The sequence below is a fragment of the Mastigoproctus giganteus genome, chromosome 7 (genome assembly GCF_048544385.1).
Source record: "Mastigoproctus giganteus isolate SK-2022 chromosome 7, ASM4854438v1, whole genome shotgun sequence".
Lineage (NCBI taxonomy): Eukaryota > Metazoa > Arthropoda > Arachnida > Uropygi > Thelyphonidae > Mastigoproctus > Mastigoproctus giganteus.
Genome location: NC_143581.1, coordinates 13,244,778 through 13,267,212, shown reverse-complemented (window position 1 = coordinate 13,267,212; position 22,435 = coordinate 13,244,778). Strand labels below are relative to the sequence as shown.

At 39.2% G+C, this 22,435-nt stretch overlaps 1 protein-coding gene across 1 annotated transcript in view; it reads left to right on the top strand.

Moving 5' to 3' along the window:
* Nucleotides 1-11,280, top strand: part of LOC150082532 (uncharacterized) — a 510,090-nt gene extending 498,810 nt beyond the window's left edge. Inside the window, exons 8-10 of the mRNA XM_090377831.1 lie at nt 1,501-1,683; nt 6,477-6,581; nt 11,154-11,280. Coding sequence (XP_090233957.1) covers nt 1,501-1,683; nt 6,477-6,581; nt 11,154-11,280 — 415 coding nt within the window. The remainder of the gene's footprint in view (nt 1-1,500; nt 1,684-6,476; nt 6,582-11,153) is intronic.
* The last annotated feature ends 11,155 nt before the right edge of the window (nt 11,281-22,435 follow it).

Below are 22,435 nucleotides of genomic sequence, written 5' to 3'. Positions count from 1 at the left end.
CGTTAAGCGCCAAAGCAAATAAATCTATCAGGTGTCTGTTATGTCTGTAATTGCAAGTGTTCTTCGGTCAGTTTGTTGATTTGCTGCATGAAAACCCCTGTGGTAGGGGGGGGGGAACCGTGCAACTCTCGCCTGAGACCGACTGACTCAGCCACATTTACAATGAAACTTATAATTCCTCGTGTCACTGAACGGAATTGGAATTCTGGCCTTTTCCAGCTGGTGGAGTAAGACTGTAATTATATCCACTTTGCTATCTGCGAGGGCAGCTAAAATAGTCCCAAGATGAAAAAAGATTGGTGTTATGATTCATTTTGGCGTGAAATTTTCCATGCATTCTAAACAGGCAGTTAAGAAAACACATGGTGCCCTGTCCATAATTTATAAGTCTTTGCTAGTAGGAGGACATCATGATCTCACCATGCAAGGCGATGATTAGACAGCATTTGGAATATTGTATTCAGATCTGGAGAGTGCACCTAAAAAGTCATAATCACCGTCCAACCCCACACCGGTTAGAAAATGCTTGAGTTTGAAATCCGTCAATGACTCGAGAAATTTTAATGAGTTTTTTTTTTTTTTTTTTTAACAACGTGGCCGAGTTAATCGTTCTTTTACGAGAATTTCCTAGTATTTCTCCCCGAAACTGGAGTTTTTCGTCCAGGAATCAGGCAAATCGCTCATAGAATATATACAACTAAGGTCTTAAAGCCTTAGTTGCTATAGCGCTTATTGTAGAAACCTCTGAGCTGTCTTAGCAGCCTGTCTGTACTGCTCAGCAAACTTCATGTAGGACTGTACAATTAGCCTTAGGTCTTTTTCATTGACCATTATCTAGAGTTTGGTACTACCAAAAAAATTTTATATTGAGATTACTACTACCCACACTTCGTCTGAGTAGCAGTAATCTCAGATAAATGTAAGGTACTCAGGGTCCTATGAGTACCTTGCATTTATCAGTGTTAAACTACCTGTAGGGTAGTCACTCACTGTGTGAGTGACTACCCTACAAGTTCCAGTAAGTTTGCTTAGTTATTTTTCTGTTTCTTTTGGTGGATCCCAGGTGCCTTATGTGCCTTTACTTCCAGTAATACTGGATTTGAAAAAATAAGAAGGGCTTATTTTATTGTAATTTCTTCAAGAATAATTCATACAAACCCCAAAGGAAACGTTCATAGTCTTGTATATAAAAACTTGGCAGCGGAGCTGCAGATATTGAAAGGACCGTATTTTTCGGAGTATAAGTTTCTTTTTCATAGAAAGTTGCCCTTATGGAAGGACATTACGTTCAAATTTTCAAATCCGCGGATGACCACAATAATCTTAAGTTGCCCTTAAATTTGTTATTGCTATCAAAAGCTTTAAACTGCTAATTCCATTTCAGAATTAGTGGTTTAAATTCAAAGCGCAAATACTAATTATTTAGTAGTAACTAATTTGTTTGAATTATCTAAATTTTTATTTTCTTGTTTCTTGTGTTTTTTTTTATTGTATATTTAGTTTGCTAAAGCTCTCACGAACAAGAAGGGAAGGACAGAAAACTGATCAGGCCAGAACATCTTTCCTACGACGTGGAAGAGGGTCTACAGTGCCTTGCATGCCTTCCAAACAAACCATGCTTCTTTTCACTCACTTTGCAGGAATGAAAGTCGAAAAGAATGTCACTCCCATTCTCAACGAAGCGTAAGTGCTATAGATATTAAATGTGTATATATTAAAGTTGTTATCAGTATTGTAAGAAATATTTACTCAACAGGGACATTGCTTTTTTTGTGTGCAGATCAGTTTTTGTGTCGTTGCAATCGGTTTTGATTGAACTGTGCCTCTTTAAGTGAATTAATGTGTCATTCATCTCTCTCAGTGAGAGTTATGAAAAACAAGATCACCACATTGGAGCATCCGCCTTATTCACCACATCTGGCGCCGTGCAACTTTTTTCTGTTCCCGAAAATTAAAATCCACCGTTATTTATTATTTCATCTGTTATTTCAATAACAGATGAAATAATAATAATAATTGATATGAAATAATAATAATAATAATAATAATTGATAAGAAAGATATTTAAGAGCATGGGATAAGAAGAAATAATTGGGATCTTTTATCTGTGATCGGTAAGAGAGGTCCCTTAAGATAATGAACTGAAATCATTGTGTGTGATACTTTTATTGAACCAGACATAATTCGCTAATATATAATTATGATTCTAAGTATGTTTTTGACATTCTCTAAAGATAAAATATGTCTTAGAGTGATGTGCAGATGCACGTGTCTGAGAAAATCTATTTTAAATTTTTATACCCGAAGGAGAAATTGGCTGAACTTCTAAAAACTTAATTTTTAACACTTTTTTAACGGTCTGCGCTGTGTCAAGATATGTTTGCCTTTCACGGTATGCTCTCTTTTACAGTAAACACAGTGAAAACTCTTACAGTAAAAATTGAGGCAAGTTTTGTTTTAGTAACTCTCCTCCGGGTTTTCTTTGGCAATCTGTATTTGATTAACATTCTAAGAGTCGGGGATAATGACCTCTGGTGATAAAGTTTGATCCCTGAAAAACAACATTAGCCTTAAGCAGTTAACACTGATGAAAGAAAGAAGCAAAGTAGCCGATTTCTTTTGCGTTAAATTCTGAAAGTATAAGAATAATATTAAAGAAAATTTCAATAGTGCATGTCTCGCCCTGTTAATAACTAAAATTAAGTTAGTTGATGTACACAGTGTGTTATTTCAGGAGCGTTAGCAAATATTGATGTCATGTTTAAAAAAAGAAAGAAAGAAGCGGCGACTTTTATGCGCAATACAAGAGAATTTCGTTTCTGCGCATCCACCACATTGCCCATTCATTCCTTCAACTAGCGCATCGGAACAAACATAATATCCAGCGCTTCAGCTACAATACATGGTATATGATATGTATGAAAAAAATAATAATTGCCGGATTTCTATTGGCCGGATTGTAAGGAAATTTGGAATGGCTGAACAAATCAAAGGCCTAAATATAGAATTCCACGAAAATCCATCCACTAGGAGCTGAGTTATTACATGCGGACGGACGGACAGAGTGAAGACAATTGGCGCATTGCACATATATGGTAATATGATCCTAAAAATCGAAGCTTTTTTAGCTGTATAGTTCATAAATCATCAAATCATCTGCCAGAACATTATCGGGAAGGCCTGTTGGAAAAATCTGGTTCGAAAGTCGCTCACATCCCAGAAGACAACTACGTTTTAACCCTGCTGTTAAGCACACTAAAGACGTAAACTTATAAAACGTTAAATCTACAAGTTTTTTTTAGATAATTTTTTTCTCTGATTAGTTTGCCAACAACCCAAACCTTTCTCTCTTGTCCTCGCTAGTAGTATAGTGAATATAATCGACGTCCTCCCCACACCAGAAGAAAAACGCCCGGGTCCAATCCTGTCAGTGACACTAAGAATTTCTGGTTTTTACACCTTGGCTGAGTTAGTCGGTCTCAGGCGAGGTTGCATGGTTTTCCCTCCCTCAAACTCAAGGTCTTTGCCGAGCAAAAAAGCAAATTAACTACAAAATATACAGTTTACAGACAATTTACTGTCGCTTCACAACGTGGCTGAGTTAGTCGGTCTCAGGCGAGGGTAGTTTTTTCTCCCGGAAACTCGTATTTTTCGTCCAGAAAATTAACCTCAGAACACACGCAATTTACAGACAATATACATAGAGCAATATGGCCTTAGTTGCTGATGCTCCTAAACCCAATAATAATTCGAAAACAGTATTGAAAAACTTATAACGAAAAGTGGTTACTATCCTGGTCAAAGTAAAAGACCATGAAGCTGTAGCCATAACCTGAGTAAACAAGTCCAGTCAAGTTTGTTTTAAAATTTTGCCTAAAGACAAAACATTATTAATTAATCTTTATTACAATAAATGAGAATAGTGTTATTGCAAGTGTCAGAACTTATCAAAGACATTAAAATGTCTCAAGAATATTGAGTTGCCACAAAACTGTCTCAAGGGCTCCTTGTTGGAGAAGACCGTATTAAATATTTTTCCCCATTGAGATTGTGTGGGCCATGATACGACGTCATCTACAGAGCCATCCACAGCCAGCACAGGCCCTGGATGTTGTGCGGCCCAGGTGCAAAAGGGTGGGTGAGAAGTACTCCAGTTGGCTACTCGACATCTGTATGACTCAATGCCGAGACGCTTAGCTCAGTGTATCCACGACCGTGGTGGATTTTCATCATGTTTATCTGTCCATTGTAAGCATCATTCTGTGTCATTAAATCTGTTCACGCATACATCAGTGTCTTATTTATCCACACGGTCTACACGATTATGCCTGAATTCTGCTGTCCCGGAAAGGTCAACGCTGACGAAGGTTCTTTTTTGACGTAAAGCCTACTTTTTACGTAGTATCATGTCAGGCCTTACTTCTCATTCTAGAAAATATTTCAAGATGAAAGGATACGTGCTAAAAATCTTAAATAGCTTCCTACATCGAAGAATCCTTTAAAATATGAAAATTTTATCTAAATGTATATCTGTAGTCAAGAAGTTTCACAGGACGGACTCTCATCTTTTTTGTTGGCTGCCGTGCTCGAGCCATATCTAGATTCATAAGACATCTACAGGGTGTATACAGACTATATAAAGCTTTATTTTCTATCTAAGGGCCAAAAACAAGTGGAAGCTATCGATTAGCGAGAAATTATAGAGATTAAACCTACATGAATCAGATAGGATTATCCCTTAATCCTGGTAAATTGGCTTAGATTACAAATAAAAAAAAACGAAAAAAAAAACGAGGTGTCTCGCAGCAGTCATATTTGGGACGCCTGTTATTCACCAGTTTTTTGAACAACATGCTCTTCTCACATATTACCCCAGGGGTCCAAATCTGGTGAGTATGGGCTTAGCACACCCACGGTCCTTATGGTGCAGCAAAAGGCTCAGGCTTCCTTGCACCATATGACTATTAATAATAATATTAATGTCAAGCTTTCGTGGTTAGCACAGTTGGTAGAATCGCCGTCCTCCCCACACCGGGTGGAAAAGACCTGAGTTCGAATCCCGTCGATGACGCGCGAATTTTTATTGGGCCCTTTTCACAACGTGTCTGGTCTCAAGCGAGGGTTTTTCATCCGGCAAACAAAATCGACCATACAGTTTACAGACAGTATATACACTGTTCTGCCACTTTATTCACATGACAATAGTTGTGGATATAAATGCAGCAGAACAACCTTTCTAGTATCAGTTAAGCGTACAAACCGAGCAAGAATGGGGAAAAGGAGTGATCTAACAGACTTCGAAATGGCATGGTAGTAGGTGCAAGACGTGCTGGACAAAGCATCTCTGAAACGGCAGTTCTCCTGAACTTTTCACGCACCACAGTTTCAAGGGTGTATCGAGAATGGTGCAACGAACAGAAAACATCCTCTCAACGGCATTCCTGTGGAAGAAAATCGCTTGTTGATGAGAGAGCTCAGAGGAGAATGGCTAGAATTGTGCAAGCAAACAGACGGGCCACAATGTCGCACATCACGTCAGAATACAACTTTGGTGCGCAGAACAAAATATCGCAACGAACCACTAGTCGCATGTTGTCGCGAATGGGCTACAACAGCCGACGACCACATCGCGTACCTCTGTTATCAATGAAGAACAAGAGAGCACGTCTCCTGTGGGCACAGCAACACCACCACTGGACTATCGAGGATTGGAAAACAGTTGCTTGGTTTGACGAGTCGAAGTTCCTGGTGCATCATGTTGATGGATGGCTCAGAATTTGGCGAAAACAACATGAATCCATGGACCCGTCATGCCTGACGAGTACCGTGCAAGGTGGTGGGGCAGTGTTATGGTGTGGGGAATGTTTTCTTGGCACACGTTGGGTCCATTGATACCCATAGATTCACATCTGAATGCCAAATCGTACCTAAACATCGTTGTTGACCAAGTGCATCCGTTCATGTTGACAGTTTTTCCTCAGTCAGATGGTTACTTCCAGCAGGATAATGCGCCGGTGTACAAAGCCCGAATCACTATGGAATGGTTCCAGGCACATGACAATGACTTTTCTTTGCTGAAATGGCCCGCTCAGTTGCGGATCTTAACCCTATTAAACATCTTTGGGATGAGCTGGAAAGGGCCGTTTGCTGCAGGCCTACACCTTTGTCGAATCTCAAGGAACTGCGTGACACGCTCATGTCTATATGGTACTCCATTCCTGCACAACGTTTTCAGCATCTTATTCAGTCCATGCCTAGAAGAATTCAGGCTGTTTTGAAAGCTAAAGGAGGCTCAACACGCTACTAGGTAGGTATACCTAATAAAGTGGCAGTACAGTGTATATACTGTACATATACGCTCGTGTGTATATATATATATATATAAAGCATGTAAACAACGCTATGCTTCTAATTATCTAAATTGGTTTTTATTCACAATCTAATGTTATGCTTGATAATTTCACGTTTTTCAATAGGCTTGATCTTGCTTGGAGAAGAATTTTTCCTTCCCTGGAGGCGTTTGCCAAACACGCTGGAAGAAGGAATATTGGACCACAAGATGTGGAACTGTTACTGTTCAGGTAGTTTATACTTCTTTATATAATTAGGTAACGTTTGTAAACATTCAGTCTTTTAATTGTGTTCCTGACTGTGAGTGGTAATTAAACTCGCTGTTAATTAAATGCTTGAGGTATGCACACGTGAAATCCCGTTATAACGAACTTCAATTGGATAAAATTAAAGTTCGTTAAAAAAAAATTAAAAATTGTAGCATAATTTTTTAAATTTTAATATTCATTTAATTATACAATTTTATAAAATACTAGTTATATACAGTAATTTTATTATATTTAAATTTAAAAAAAAATTAATACTTTCTAATTTAAAGAAATAACTTAGTTAATGTGAGATGCGCGTTATATTTCAACAAATTATAATAATTCATGATTTATAACAAAAAAATGAGCAAAAAATAATGACTTCTACGAGCCAAACGATAAAATTTTGTTTCTGCGCATCCGCCACATTTGCTGTATTTCTCTTGGTCTGATTATAATGAAATTTGTAATTGCCCGACAAATTTTAAAAATCGAAACATAAAATTTGATGAAAATCTAACTACTAGAGGTGAGTTATTACATGTGGACGGACAAATAAATAAAAAATCCTGGATTGACTCGATTTTAATAAAATTTAGGACGGCTCTACAAATCTTTCTAAAAGGCGCAGGATATAAAAGTTCATGAAAATGTATTTACTAGGAATCGAGTTATTAAGATAAATAGTGATGACAAGCAGGTGCATACATATATGCTTAGGCGCTGAAAAAATATATAAAAATGGATTTAAAAATAAATGGGGACCATCAGATGCGGTGGATAGAATTCAGCATATCTTTTCATACTTTCTGCTACTCCACTGCTTTTATAACTGAAAGATTCGTTATATTGAGATTTATAGTACTAATCCACAATTTTGGGCAGTCCTAGCCTCGTCGTTGCGAATCACGAAAATAGATGCCTGTCCTTCTTTGATTCAATGTAATTCAGTTTTGTAATGGAAGTTTGATGGAATTTCATTAAATGATATTTTATTGATATCTCAGATTTTGTAGGTGTAACTTAATTTTTGAACACTGGTGTATTACGAAAAGATAAAAGAGGATAGCACATTAAGTTTTTTGAATAATTAATCTAAATTATATTTAAATTCTGATTCCACCTAAATTACGACTGAGCATTCATCCTATGATTCTTTCTAGCCTGAGGGAATATGGCTGCAAGAGCTAAGAGAACACTGGAATATTTAGCTAGATAATGTATACAAGAAACTTCTGACCAGATCCTCCATGAGCTGTATACTCATCATCTTGTGATGACTATTTTTGTAAATGGGGGAAGAATTCCATACCACCTATGAATATCAAACTTCAAATGGCACATGTAACATCAAACTCGCATTGCATGCAGATACCTCTCTACCCTTAATATCCGGACACCTTCCTTTAGACAAAAACAAAAAGAGATTTTATTGTATCATTTAATATTTTGTGCTCCACTCGGCCTTTAACGCAGCCACCAGTTCGGCCTTGTTCTTTCGGCGATCTCGACGTGCACGGACAATCCAATACATTCCAAAGATGCTCGATAGGGTTCAAATCAGAACTCTGGACTGGCCAATCCAACTTTTCCACAGCCATGTCCTCAAACCACTCTGTTACGACCCGAGCAGTATGGCATGGCGCGTTGTCATGCTGATACAGATAAGTGCATAATTGTACAGGATGTTCTGGTATTGCACAGCATTCATTGTTTTGTCGATAACGACTAATGGGCCCAAGCAAGCGCCAGGATCCAGCAACTAAAGACTTCAACCCCAAACATAAACTTAAGTAACCACGGACTGAACCAAACACCCGCAACCACAGACCTGACTAATGGACCTGTCTTGCTGCCAAGTGACAACCACGGACAGGAACCTACACCCGGATTGGGCAAATTCGGACCAAGCAGACATGCAGCTGCCAGGCCATACCTGTGCCAACTCCCTTGCCGGGCACACTTTCCTCCCTCCCCTTGCAGAGGGGGAGGCGACACCCTCTTGTTGCCTTCCCCTGCCACTCCATATCTTTCTCTCATGGGCACGCCCACTGACGCATGGTGGGGTCGTCTACTCTATTGACCCTAGTCCTTCCTAACTATTCCCCCAGCCTTCAGTCTCTTCCCCCCTTCTCTATCTGTACGCCAGCGCAAGACCCACACCAAAATTCTAGCTTATCTAAATTATTTCGCCAGCTCCTCGGCCATTAAATTTTGAAACTCACCCTCTTTAAACTGGGAAAACAAAATGTATGTGATCAACATACAAAGCGCGAAAATATATATATTTTTTATTTTTAGGTCCTGGCCACTGAAATCTCAGGAAACTAGGTGGCAGGGCCTGCCAGAGTAAATGCAAACTACTGGGTACCTGGTCTGCCTCCACGGGGCGAAAGTGGAAACAGACACTGTGACATGAATATCTGCGACATGGTGTTAAAAGCTGAGCTTAGGGTCAAAGATGACCCGAGATCTCTGCTTGGTTACTGGAGGGATGGATGTTCCATGGATTTTCAGGTTTAGTTGAGATGGGTGTGATTTGAGTGAGAACACCATTTGTGTCGATTTATTTGGGTTAATCTGAAGAGAGAACTGTGCTAAATACATAACAAGAGTTTTTAGGCTGTTGATGATGGTGTCGGAAGCAGTCTCAGGTTGGTCGGTCCCATGGATCCGATAGAGGAGCTTCATATCATCTTTTCGAATCCGTTTCCTGGCACAGGAATGGGTGGATAGCAGCAGTAATGTACACTTTAATGGGCCCAAGCCAAACCATGAAAGGATCCCCATACCATGACACTGCCTCCACCAAACTTCATTGTTGGGAGGATTAAATCAGGGAGGAGCTGTTTCCCTGGCATTCGCCACACCCATGAACGTCCAGCAGATTGGTAGAGTGCGAACCTCGACTCGTCTGTCCATAGGACTGTTTTCCACCGCTCTACAGTCCAAAATTCAATCGGCGTCTAGCATTTGTTGAGGTGATCAATTCTGTTGAACTGTTGAGGTAATTCTGCTGAACGTGTCATCTTGCATGCCCACTTTTTCAATTGTCTGTTTGAAGCCCAGTGTGCATATTTATAGCAGGTTCTGTGACGTGTTGCATGTATAGGACCTGTTTCCCTATCCATGGAGGGGTGTCCGGATATTAATGGTAGGGCGATGTATATACGAATGGATTGAAAATAGAAACGACTGTAGGTGGGTCAGCGGTATTTCCTACTTTCACCATCTCTGCATCACTCCAACTAGAGATCGGCCTGTACCCTGCCAACCCATACGCCTTCCCATTCTGTTATTAAATAAAACCGATCTTGGTTGATTCACCATGATAAAACCTCCCAAAATGGAATTCCGTTGGATTCCGGGTCGCGCCATTAAATCTTAATAATAAAAGCAACAACAACAAATACTGCTTCCAAAGGTGTTGTTTCCTTTAAAATGAACACAGTAAACGAATTTGCTAAGAGGTATTTTAAAACCTATTTGTATACACAGTTCGCAGTATAAATTCCTTTATTTTTCTCTGCAAACCCCTTTAGTGATGTGTACAACATACTTCGTCCACTACCATTTTTCTTAATCGGATTTTAAAATGTATTCCTGTTTGTTCGTGTAAGGCGTCTCTTAAGGATGTGAGGCGATTCTTTTAGGATGTGCTTTGCAGACGGAACAGACGCACATGGGGAAGGATTACCTCAGTACAGTAGCGTGCACCGGTTACAGTACCGCCTTCCAGTATCTGGAGTTGTGTACGTCCATCCAAGATAACGCCTCCCCAGACGAGAACACCTGGACCGCCATATTGATCCCTTTCAGTGATGTTTGCGGGGTGATACCGTGCCAACCTCTCGCCAGGTTAGCTGACGTCCAGAATCGCTGCTGCGACTGAATCTACTATCATCAGCAAAGAGTACCTTAAGTAAAGATTCAGTGGTTATAACCTTTAGAAATACTGTTGGTCCTTAAGTTTTGCACACCAGTGCATGACTAGACGAATCACCAAACATGTTGCGAGAATTCGCAACTCATAATTTCAGCATACAAAGTCAGTCCCCGAACTTTCTGAACACACCTTATATATTTAATTCTGAGTCTTCCTGTATAGTGAACATTACGTCCAGAGCTCTTTACTAAAACAAACATTGAGATAGTTTATAATGTAAACAATTTAATTTTTTTTTATTGCAAATGCTGAAACTTTCAGACTTGACAGTTGTCTACTCCCCTCGTGGGTAACACGGTTGGTAGGATCGCCCTCCTTCCACACCGGGTGGAAAAGACCTGAGTTCGAATCCCGTCGATGACCGGAGGAATATTTGTATCTTTTCCACAACGTGGCTGAGTCAATCGATCTCAGGCAAGGGTAACATTGTTTTTACTCCCAGAAACTCGGGTTTTTCATTCCAGCAGACAGAAAATCAACCTCAGAACGCATGCAATTTACAGGCAATATACGTATGTGTATATATATATTTTTTTTTGGTTTAATATGAACAGCCCTCATATTAAGAACTTACTATATACAAATACTTTTTTCTTTTTTTTTTCCAGACAAAGATTCATCAAAGATCAGTTTACTCTGACTCAGTTAATTGACGAGTATCTGACCATGGACGATAACCTCACTCTACTCCCAATGGCTCAAGCTGTTATTCCCGAAGATGAAGAGGAAGACTAGAATTGGCATCATTCCATTTTCACTCTATTCATAAATTTCTTTCGCTTTTTATATTACAAACATTTCGCAATAAAATCATAAAGTTAGTTTTATTAATGTCCGCACTGGTTTTTATATAAAGAAACTTCTTTCCATCCAGTGTTTGTCCAATTTATTTCGTGAATTATTTCACTTAAAAAATCACTCAGTTAATTTCGATGCTTTAATTCATCCAACATACCCTTCGGAATGGTTTCAAAAGATAACACTTTCGATTTTTATTATTCTTTCGTTCACTCTCTCTCTCTCTCTCTCTCTCTCTCTCTCTCTCTCTCTCTCTCTCTCTCTCTCTCTCTCTCTCTCTCTCTCTCTCTCTCTGGATTGTATAGGTTCTCTAAAAGAAATTGGGGACAAAAGGCAAAGAAGATTATTTACCATTCATTCTGGTATTTGTCATACCATGTTTGATAGTTCTCTTCAATAGGTTTAGCAGGTCACACGAAATACTTTTTTGTATGAAATAGAAATTTTTTTTTTATTATTTTGTAAATTGAGCTGCCTACAGGTGATCTTTGCACGAAATATTTGAAAGTGTCTTTTTATTATTGTAAAATATTCGCGGCTTTTCGGACAAAGCATGTTCTGATGTAAATTCCCTCATTTATTTCTTCCATCTTACATAGAATATCTCTGATAGTAAAACTTTATTTTGATAGAAAAGCGATCTTTTATACTGTGAAGATCGATCTCCAAAGAATTCTGATGTAAAGAGTAACTGTATCCCACAAAAGTGTCAAGTCCTCTGTGCACTTGTCATCGATGTCTGAATAAGAGACTACTACATCCTTCATTACCTCTTTTTTCGATGTAAAAGAGTCCTTTTACACCGAAAAAAAGAGATGGATCCCAGAAATAATTAATTTTGTACCGTGAGTTTCCTGATCGATTTACCTCTTATAAGAAAGTAAATTAATAGCCCTAATCTTTATACTTGCAGGAGCAAAAGGTTTCTGTAATTATTATTTTTAATTACAGACCTCTTAATAATTATCTTAATTACCGACCTCTTAATAGGCATGAAAAAGGCGTCAGAAAACTCACCAATCCACGGAACAGTTAGGAACAAGTTCTTGTGACAGTGATATTGCAGAGACAGCCTTCACTGAAGAAGTGGTAAGCAAATACCACAAAACGTTTGACCCCATTATGTACATATTTCCAATTCGGAAATAAATATAATACATAAATTTTTGGTTCTTGTTATCTTCAAACAATTGCAAAAAGTTTCTAATTTTTGGGACAGTGAATGTAGATCGTTTTAGTAAAAAGTTGGAAATCAGGAATTCTTCCAGAAATTGGTATTGTAAAAAAAAAGGACAAGAATTTAGTGGAAAATTAAAGCAAACTCAACTCTCTCTCTCTCTCTCTCTCTCTCTCTCTCCATTATGATGAGAACATGGCATTCTGTTTGTGTATCTCTTAGTTGACGCCAATGACTTGGTTTAGTTTGGGCTCCATTATTACATGACTTTGAGCCCGACACACCTCTGCAACTGTCATCAGTTATTCATTCAATTTCCTTTGTCAGCTAATACGCGCACTGCCTACGCCTCTTGGGTGTTCTGTGTAGCAATAGAGGTTGACGACTGAAGCCTGTTCGGTGTAGCCTTTGGTGAGCTCAATTACCTGGTAACTCCGCGGCCACAATAAAGCCTCGCCGTCAAACTGTAATAATTATCTCGCGAACAAAACATTATAGAACCCCCCACTGAAATGTATATCGACTGCACCCAAGAAGTTTTAATTAGGTGATATTGCCTAATGGCCTTCGGTAAATACAGAATTATGCAAGTTGACAAGAAACTCTTTTCAGAGGTGAGAATTTTCGATTCTGCTTTCTACAGAATATAAAGAAATCAATATTAATTATTAACTAATCGAATTAACATGATAAAAACGTTTCTGATATGAGCAGAAAATTGGATTCTTTTTTTTTAACACGTCATCGATTTTCAGGTCTCACTTAGCCGAGTGGTTAACCCTTCAGGGCAGGAATACAGCCCTCGTGGATAGCACAGTTGGTAAAATCAGCGTCCTTCCCACAACGGGTTGAAAAGGCCTGGGTTCGAGTCCCGTCGATGACGCAGGAATTTTTATGGGCATTTTTCACAACGCGACTGAGTAAGTCGGTCTTAGGCGAAGGTAGCATGGTTTTTTCCCTCCTGGAAACTCGGGTTTTTCTTCCAGCAAACAGAAAATTGACCACAGAATACACGCAATTTACAGACAGTATATGCGGAGCAATATGGTTCAAATTAAGAAAAAGAGCAGCAAAAAATTTTTAAAGAGGCCCTTCCTTGTCCTTTATTCAGAACAGAGGAACTATTAGCAATCTCAAAAGAAGTTTAAATATTATCAAGAAATTCTTCCAGAAGTTGGAATCGTTATATACAGTATCAAGAGATTCATCCGAATAACCGGCAAGCTTCTTCATTTCTCCAAATATTAATTCGGTCCCCCAACTTTTTGATCTCACCTATTTTCAGGAGCCTTCGATTATCAAATAACGTATTTAACGGATTACAAAACAAGCTTCTGTACTGTATGTACTTTCGAAATTAAACTTGGTAAAAATATCCCTAAGGCTCGAGCTGTTCCAAATTTCTTCCAATGTTTCTCTAGGGATGAATTGGGGAGGGGCGGAAGTTGTCATTTTATTTTAAAACGACTGTACTTTTTAATTTAATAAATATGGAGGGCTTTGATTACGCCTCCTTTCCTGTTTAATCTGTACTGAAAATCGATTTCTTTGTAAAATGCACCTCAGTACAGAAGGTAGAGATTAGAAACTCGAAAAGTAAAATTTCGAAATTGAGGAACTCGATAATTAGCGATTAAATCCACCTTAAAGTTTTGTACGATGTTTTAGTGCTTCAGAATTGAACTTATATGCGGAAATATACGGTAAAATTTGGAGTCATACGCAGCTCGCGAAGAACCAATTCTCATGAACTGCAGTCTAATCGCCACCATCACTGAACTAATTAGATGAACCCCGCATCGTGATGATGCACTTCACTCAAATAATAGGTTACTTCCAGTCTTTAGTACATTACTAGCTTTAACCATTAGGAGACATTAATGGTGGCTCTATTGGTACTGTTGAATGACCCTAGTCACGTCCTACCTGTTTTCGCAGGAAATTAATAGATATTTTTGTAACAAAGAGATTGAGGCTACCCACATCGTACTCCCTTGTGATTTTGTTGGAATTTTTCTTGTAGAACAGAAAGCTTTTATTACTAATGCAAATGATGATGCTCGACATAACATTCATATTGGGTCGAAACAAAACGTAGCCACGTAAAAAAAAAATCTTTAATTAAATGTAGGCTGTGTATGTGTGTGTACGCGCACGCGCGCAGAACAAATCTGAATTAAAATATCGGTATCTGTAAAGAATACTCGTTCTATACACAAATTGCTCCTTTAATTCATTGGCCTGGCGTGCTGCCAATCGTGCAACGTCTAATTGACTTTTGGATATTAGCAGGCAAGAACTGGACCATGGATTTAAAAATCCTATGGATCAAATCTCGAATAGTACATAATATATAGGGTATGCACGGAGATAAGTTTGAGGGCTTACCTCACCTGAAACCTGATCAAGACAGCATTTCTTAAGAGTAAAGATGAGCTCCCTTCCCTACTATAATCCGGGATTTGTGATTTTACTGATACAGCTTACTTTTACATTTTAAAGATCATTTGATCATTTAAAGATCATGGGGATATAATATACTACGAGACACGCCTTCATGGATAGCACAGTGGTATAATCACCGTTCTACCCCATACCCGAACCTAAGTTCGAATCCCATTAATGACGCGAGGAATTTTTATGGGTCTTTTTCGCAAAGTGGCCAAGTTAGTCGGTCTCAGGCGAAGGTGGCATGATTTTCATCCAGTAAAGAGCGAACCGGCTGAAAAATATACGAAATTACAAACACAATATACTGATCCCTCAAAGTCTTGGTTGCCTTGGTGCTTAACATGCAGTTATAAAAGTTATATCCTATCAGAAGCTCTAAATAGAACTGGAACGTCAAAAACATGTCAAAATATACTGAATCATCATGGGCTTTGTTGCGTAACAGAACCGAAACCTGATAACAGAGACATCAACTATTTTTACTCGTTTCTCCAGAAAATTTTCTTTCAGATTTTTTTTTATCCCAGATGCGTCTAACTTCGCTTTTCACCTACGCAAGTCTACAAATATAACAGCATGCAAGCTCTTTTGAAACCAGGTCAGATGTTCACCTGAGATGCATCCCATGGGTCGCATCTAATATTTATAGCCATAATCATTAGTGGTTCAGTATTTATTAAAATATTAAGTGGAGATGGAGCATTCTGGGAGTGTTATGCATCATATCTAATGATCTGTTTTTTGTGTAACAAAAGTTTCCTAAAAGTTGCTTTAACCCATTGAATGCATCAAATAAATTATAGTGTAATATTAAGGAAGGATGAATCTGCAATTTGAACTGCAGTTTTACTTTCTTTTTTTATCAGCTTGCAAAAATCCTACGACCGTTGTAAATCGGTAACTGTTCCTCCTAAATGTACCCCAAAGGTGTTCTAGAGAATTTCGTGAATTCATTTTTATTTGATAGCATTACAAACATGAATTCTCAATTCTGCAGAAAGAAATTTTAAATTTTACACCCCTTCCAAGGTACTTCAACTCCCTCATATGTATTTAGTTTGGGTTGGTAGGTCTTATAATTTGACCTATGTGGATTGCACAGTGGATGGTATTGCCCGCTGAAGTTAAGGAAATATTCCCTATTGGAAAATATAGAACTTTCATATGCTTTTTTGCAGCAGAGTTAGTCAATCTTGGATTCCATTGAAGTATCTTTAAAAAAAAGAAAGAAAAAAGCTGATAGAAGGCGATTCCAGCAGTCCTCTCACATAGTTTCGGTAGCGGTGTAAAACATGGGTTCTAAATTAAAGGCGTTTAAAATTGGATTATTGCTGTTTTGTTTGAAACCCCACACCCGTCAGTGACGCGAGGAATTTTTATGGACATTTTTCGGAAGAAGGCTGAGTTATTCGGTTTTAGGCAAGGGGTTTTCTTTCGGATAATGGGTTTTTCATCCAAAAAAGAGTCAAATCGATCACAGAACACGCAATTTACAGCATATACAATGCGATACCATTAATAATCGCGCGCGTGATGGTTGGTCACATTCTACCCAAGCACCATGTCATACACAACATGCTCGTAGGCCTTTGAGGAAACAGTATTACGATTGTAAAGGCATCGTGGGTAGCACGGTCGGTAAGATCGACGTCCTCCCACAGACCGGGTGGAAAAGACCTAAGTTCGAATCCCATCGATGACGGGAGGAATTTTATGGGTCCTTTCCCAACGTGGCAGAGTTAGTTGGTTTCAGGCTACGGTAGCATGGCTTTTTCTCCCGGAAACTTGGGTTTTTCGTCCAGCAAACAGAAAATCGACTTTAAAACTCACGCAATATACACGGAGCAACATGGCCTTAGTTGCTGATGCTCCTAAACCCAATAACAAATGATTGTAAATACAAGATGCCGCAAACGACGAAGTTAGCAAACTTCCAGCGAGGAATATAATAGGGTACGACATAAGCAGTTGATCTGTATATGACATTTCAACGGCACTGAATATTCGTAATTTGGCGATTGGTGGTATGAGCTGCAAATGGACTGTACTGCTGCTGCTGATACCATCAGGAAACGACCCGGAAAACCTGAAAAACTCACGAACGTGACGGAATCGTCCGCTTGGAACTCAGATCGAAGTCGTCGTAGCAACATAGGCCCTCAGTGCGACTATTGAGACACATGTTTGCACCAGTACAGGTGCAGAGCGCTGCATGATATGGGTTACTACAGGTGCAAGCCATTAATCACCCTGAGTAATGTCAGACGCCCTTCAGCTTTTGTAAGGCTCACGGTTCTGGACCGTAGACCAATGGAAAGCTGTGCTTCAGTCTTACAGTAGTGTTTGGATGTGGCGGATTCCCAGCACCAGCATGATGGCTTGGGACTGTTTTTCTTGATTTGACAAAAAATATCGGAGGATATGCAGAAAAAAACTGGTGGAGAGTATTCCACGGAGATTACAGCTATCATAAAGGCCACAGGATTCAGCACACTTTATTAGTTTTCCTGTAAATAAAAATTATTTGTAGATATGCAGGTGTCCAGATGTTAATGGTAGGGCAGTGTATATACGGCGCGGTATGGCTTGAATTCCTAATCGCAGATGTCCCTAATACCCACGACAAAAACATGTCCTCATGAGGTTATCATAGTGTTTCTTTATATTCTAAATTTAGTTTCGATTGGAATGTAAAAACAATAATTATTAAAAGGACACAGAAACGTAGTTAACTCATCAACCCCTTTCTGTTCTTGAAAAAATAGGTTAAAATGAATAATGGCATTATATTGGGAACTGTCAGAGTGTAGAAACATTTTAATACATTTCAGTATACAAATAAAGGAACAATATTTTCTTCCTTTTGTGTATGTATGTATACGTATTTCGGTGGCCCCTAGACATAAGTCCACCCAGTATCACTTTCTAGTGTTATTTGAACTACACAGATAGTACCAGGGAGCAGTCAATGCCTGGGAAACTGCTACCTGGTACCCGTCCCTAAGAACACTGAATCCGATCCCGGGTCCACTCATTGAGCAGGCTCAATGCTGACGGGATACTTCCGCTTGCTCAGACTAAGAACCTGAGGGGGCATAGATTCAAATTGAGGAACGACTTGTAGAATAGATGTGCAGAAGTTTGCCTTTAGCCAAAGGGTAGTTGATTGCTGGAACAGACCTCCATCTGTTGTCGTGGAAGATGATAGCTTAAATAAATTTAAGACTGAACTACACAAACATTTGGAATGACCGGATGGGTGAAATCCGGTTGCTCTGGGTATATTGACTGTAAATTGCTGTGTTCTGTGGTCGATTTTCTGTTTGCTAGACGAGAAACTCGTGTTTCCTGGACAAAAAACAAGGCTACCCACTCCTGAGACCGACTAATTAGCATTAGTAGAGGCATTTGATGCAAAAAAGCAAGCGTATGCAGCATCAGCCAAAAAAAAAAACCACTTCCACTTCACCCCTCTGTTCGTTCGAAATACCTGTCCAGCTGAGCCTTAAACTTATTTAGGTTATCAACTTCCACGACAAGGGATGGAAGTCTATTCCACCAACCAACCACCCGCTGTCTAAAGGCAAATTTCCTCACGTCTATCCTACATCTGTCTTTTCTCAATTTGAATTTATGCCCTCTCAGGTGATTAATCTGAGCAAGAGGAAGAATCCCATCAGCATTGAGCATGCTCAAACCATTCAAGGCTTTATACACTTCTATCAGATCACCTTGCTGGTGCCTAGTCTCCAGACACTGTAATTTGAAAAACTTAAGCCTTTCTTCGTAACAGCACCTCTTTGTTCCATTCACTAATCTTGTTGCCCTTCTCTGTACTCGTTCCAGCAGCTCTACATCCTTCTTGAAATGAGGCCTCCAGACCTGTATACAGTACTCTAGGTGTGGCCTTATACAAGGGAGTAATCACCTCCTTATCCCTGCTAGAAAAATTCCTATATATCATTGACAATACACAATGAGCTACTCTTGCAGCCCGTCTGCACTGCTCAGAGAACTTCATATCTGCCTGCACAACCACCCCCAGGTCCCTTTCATTCTCTACCACTTTCAGTGTAGTAACACAGAGTTGATACGTTGCTTGGGTTGCTGATTCCCATATGTAATACTTTACATTTGTCAATATTAAACTTAATTTGCCACCTCTCATTCCATCTGCTCAACCTTTCCAGATCCTGTTGCAGCAGCATAGTGTCAGTAGTGTCCTTGACAACCCTGCCAACCTTCGTATCGTCTGCAAACTTGGACATTAAGCTTGATCTACCATCATCAATATCATTTATAAATACAGAAAACAATAATGGACCCAACACTGAACCCTGAGGGATTCCACTGATAACATTAGTCCACGATGAGCAGTGCCCTTTGATTACCACTCTCTGTCTTCTCTCCCTCAACCACCCCTTTATCCATAGCAGCAATTTGTCTCCAATGCCACACTGCTCCAATTTGTACAGCAGTCTTCCTTGTACAACAGTATCAAAAGCCTTTCTAAGATCCAAGTATATAATATCAAAGTTATTCCCTGCATCCAGTTCTTTTGTGACTGCATCATAGTATCCAATCAAATTGGTCAGACAAGACTTCCCCTTAACAAAACCATGCTGTGTCCGAGATATAACTGAAGACTTGTCTAGATGATCCTGCAGTGCTTCTTTAACCAGTGCCTCCATTAATTTTCCTGGAACAGAAGTTAAACTCACAGGTCTATAATTACTTGTGTCAGCCTTTGATCCTCCTTTGTGAATTGGGGTCACATTTGCACATCTCCAGTCTGTGGGTACCTCCCCTGAATCCAAGAAAGCTCTCATAATTATGGCTAAGGGTTTGCTTACTTCCTTTGCTGCCTCCTTTAATATAATTGGATAGATCCCAATCACCCCAGGTGCCTTTCTTGTCTTTATCTTCAACAATTTCTCCTCCACTTTACTCTCAGTTATTACAAGCCTCTCTAGCTTACGGCCAGAGTTGAATACACCTCTGGCATTCCCCTCGCTCCTCATGTGTGAATGTCGATGCAAAATATTCATTTAGTTTGTTAGCTACCTGAGCAGGATCATCAACAGTTGACCCATCGATATCAAGTGGCCGAATCTGATTGATCCCCTTCCTTCTAGAGTTTACATAAGTAAAGAATTCTTTGCTGTTTTTGTTTGCATCCCTTGCCAAAGATTTCTCGTAATCTGCCTTCGCCTGCCTAACCTCCTTTATTTGTATCTATCATAGGTTTCTATGTCACGTGTTAATTTGTATGTATCCCATGCATTTTTCTTCTCTGCCATATGTCTCATTAGTTCATCTGACATCCATTTAGGCCTAAACCTTGAACAATATTTCTTAGTTGGTATGTTAAACCTAGTAGCTTCCAAGATAAGTTCTTTGAATGCTTCCCATTTTGAAATTGCTGTTGGTAACATCATCAGTTAGTCCCACTGCAATACTGTCTCAGTCCATCGTAGTCGCCTTTACGAAAGCAATAACCCTTCCCTTTATCCTTAATGGTAGTTACCTCTTTGCGTAAATCCCACTTCAGCACACTGTGATCACTGCCGCCTAGTCGTTCATTTATCTGCCGATTATTAATGCATGAAGAATCACTACTGATAATCAAATCAAGAGTATTACTCCCTCTAGTTGCCTCCCGAACATGCTGATGTATAAAACGATCATCCAATAAATCCACAAAAGCCTTGCTAGTGTGTGAGTGACCAGCCCCCAAATTCCAGTCAATATCTGGGAAATTAAAATCTCCCATTATAAGACTCTCTGATTTACTGGCCCACTCTATTTCCCTGTACAGTTCCTTATTATACTCATCAGAGTCATTAGGCCTATAGCACACTCCTACTCTCAATTTTGATCTCCCAATGCTTATGTCACACCAAACTGACTCGACCCTGCACTGTCCAGCGATGTCGACTGGCTTCACTTCCTTGGATTTCATGTGTTTCTTAACTAATAGCATAACCCCTCCTCCCTTCCTATCCTTTATGTAGACGTTGTACTCCCCAAATTCCAGTTCTGCATTTCTTATATCTGTTTGACACCACGTCTCTGATATCCCAACAATATCTGCCTTTGATGTTTTGAGCAATACCTCAAATTCATCAAATTTATTTACTAAACTCCTAGCATTGGTGTACACGCAAGTATACATGCACCTGTTTTTATTCTTAGCTACCCTAACACAACCCATGTGTTTACTTGTACCGCAATGACTCCCAGCAGTCTCTGAAATATCCTGCATCTTGTTTTTCAGGCTTCTGTTCATTCCAATAGAAGCAGTGCAAGAATCTCTTTCACCTCTGCCAGTGGCTACTGTTAATCTATTAGTCTTTGTCTCCCCCCCAAGCTACCAGTTTTCCGACCCACCTAACACTGCCTCTATAGCATCAGCAAATATTCTTGCACCCTTTCTATTTAAGTGTATCGCATCCCTGTAGAAGCAGTCTCTCCTGTTAACAAGTACAATTCAGGCTGAAAAAAATTCTACCCCTTGAGCCTTGCACAATCTTTCCAGGGCCGAATTGATCGACAAGGCTCTCATCATATACTCCCTCCTATCGTGTCTGGGCAGAATTGCAGACACTTTCAATTTCAACCCTACATCACGGCTTTTTTTCAACAGTGACCTGTACTTGTTTAAATTTAAATTCATCCACGTTGTGAGAAAGGACCAGAAAAATTCTTCACCTCATGGACGGGACTTGAACTCGGGTCTTTTCCACTCAGTGTGAGGAGGACGGCGATTCTTCTACCTTTATCGTTGGGAAATTTAGTTTCGGAAGGGCAGATAAAGCAAACAAGACACGGTCAATACAAGCATGTCAGTAGTCGAAGGAAAAAGGCGATCACATTCTTTTCTTGATGAATGAAAGTAAAGCTGCTCTTTGTGGCCTTGTTCTCATTGAAACCAGGCATACACGTCAACGAAAGAATAGATGGAGTTCCTTTACAAGAAAGTCGCCAAAAGAAATAAGATCACAGAGTTCAGTTCGAATATCGTAAGGAAGAGAGTTCTCTCTCTCTCTCTCTCTCTCTCTCTCTCTCTCTCTCTCTCTCTCTAAGAGGTAGTTCTTGATTTCAATGAAATTATGGAACCTTTTCGCATTAGAAATCTAGATGGGCTTTTTACATATAGAGTAGTAAGTTTCCTGAAAGAAAATGAACTTTTCTATTTTGATTAAAGTAAACATTTCGTTGTAAAACTCTAAATTTTAGTTAAATTTCATTGTTCACTTGCTGCCTTTTAGTTTAACCGAGGGTGTTTAATTTATGTCTTGAGTTCGCCCTCCTTCCGAAAAAATTGCCTTCATAATCTTTTTACATTTGGTAAACCGAAGACTTACCTCTCGGAATTATTCTGAAACAGAAACCATTTTGTTATTTTATGTTAATTAATTATAAGAGTTATATTTTTTATTATTATGTTAATTAATTATTATG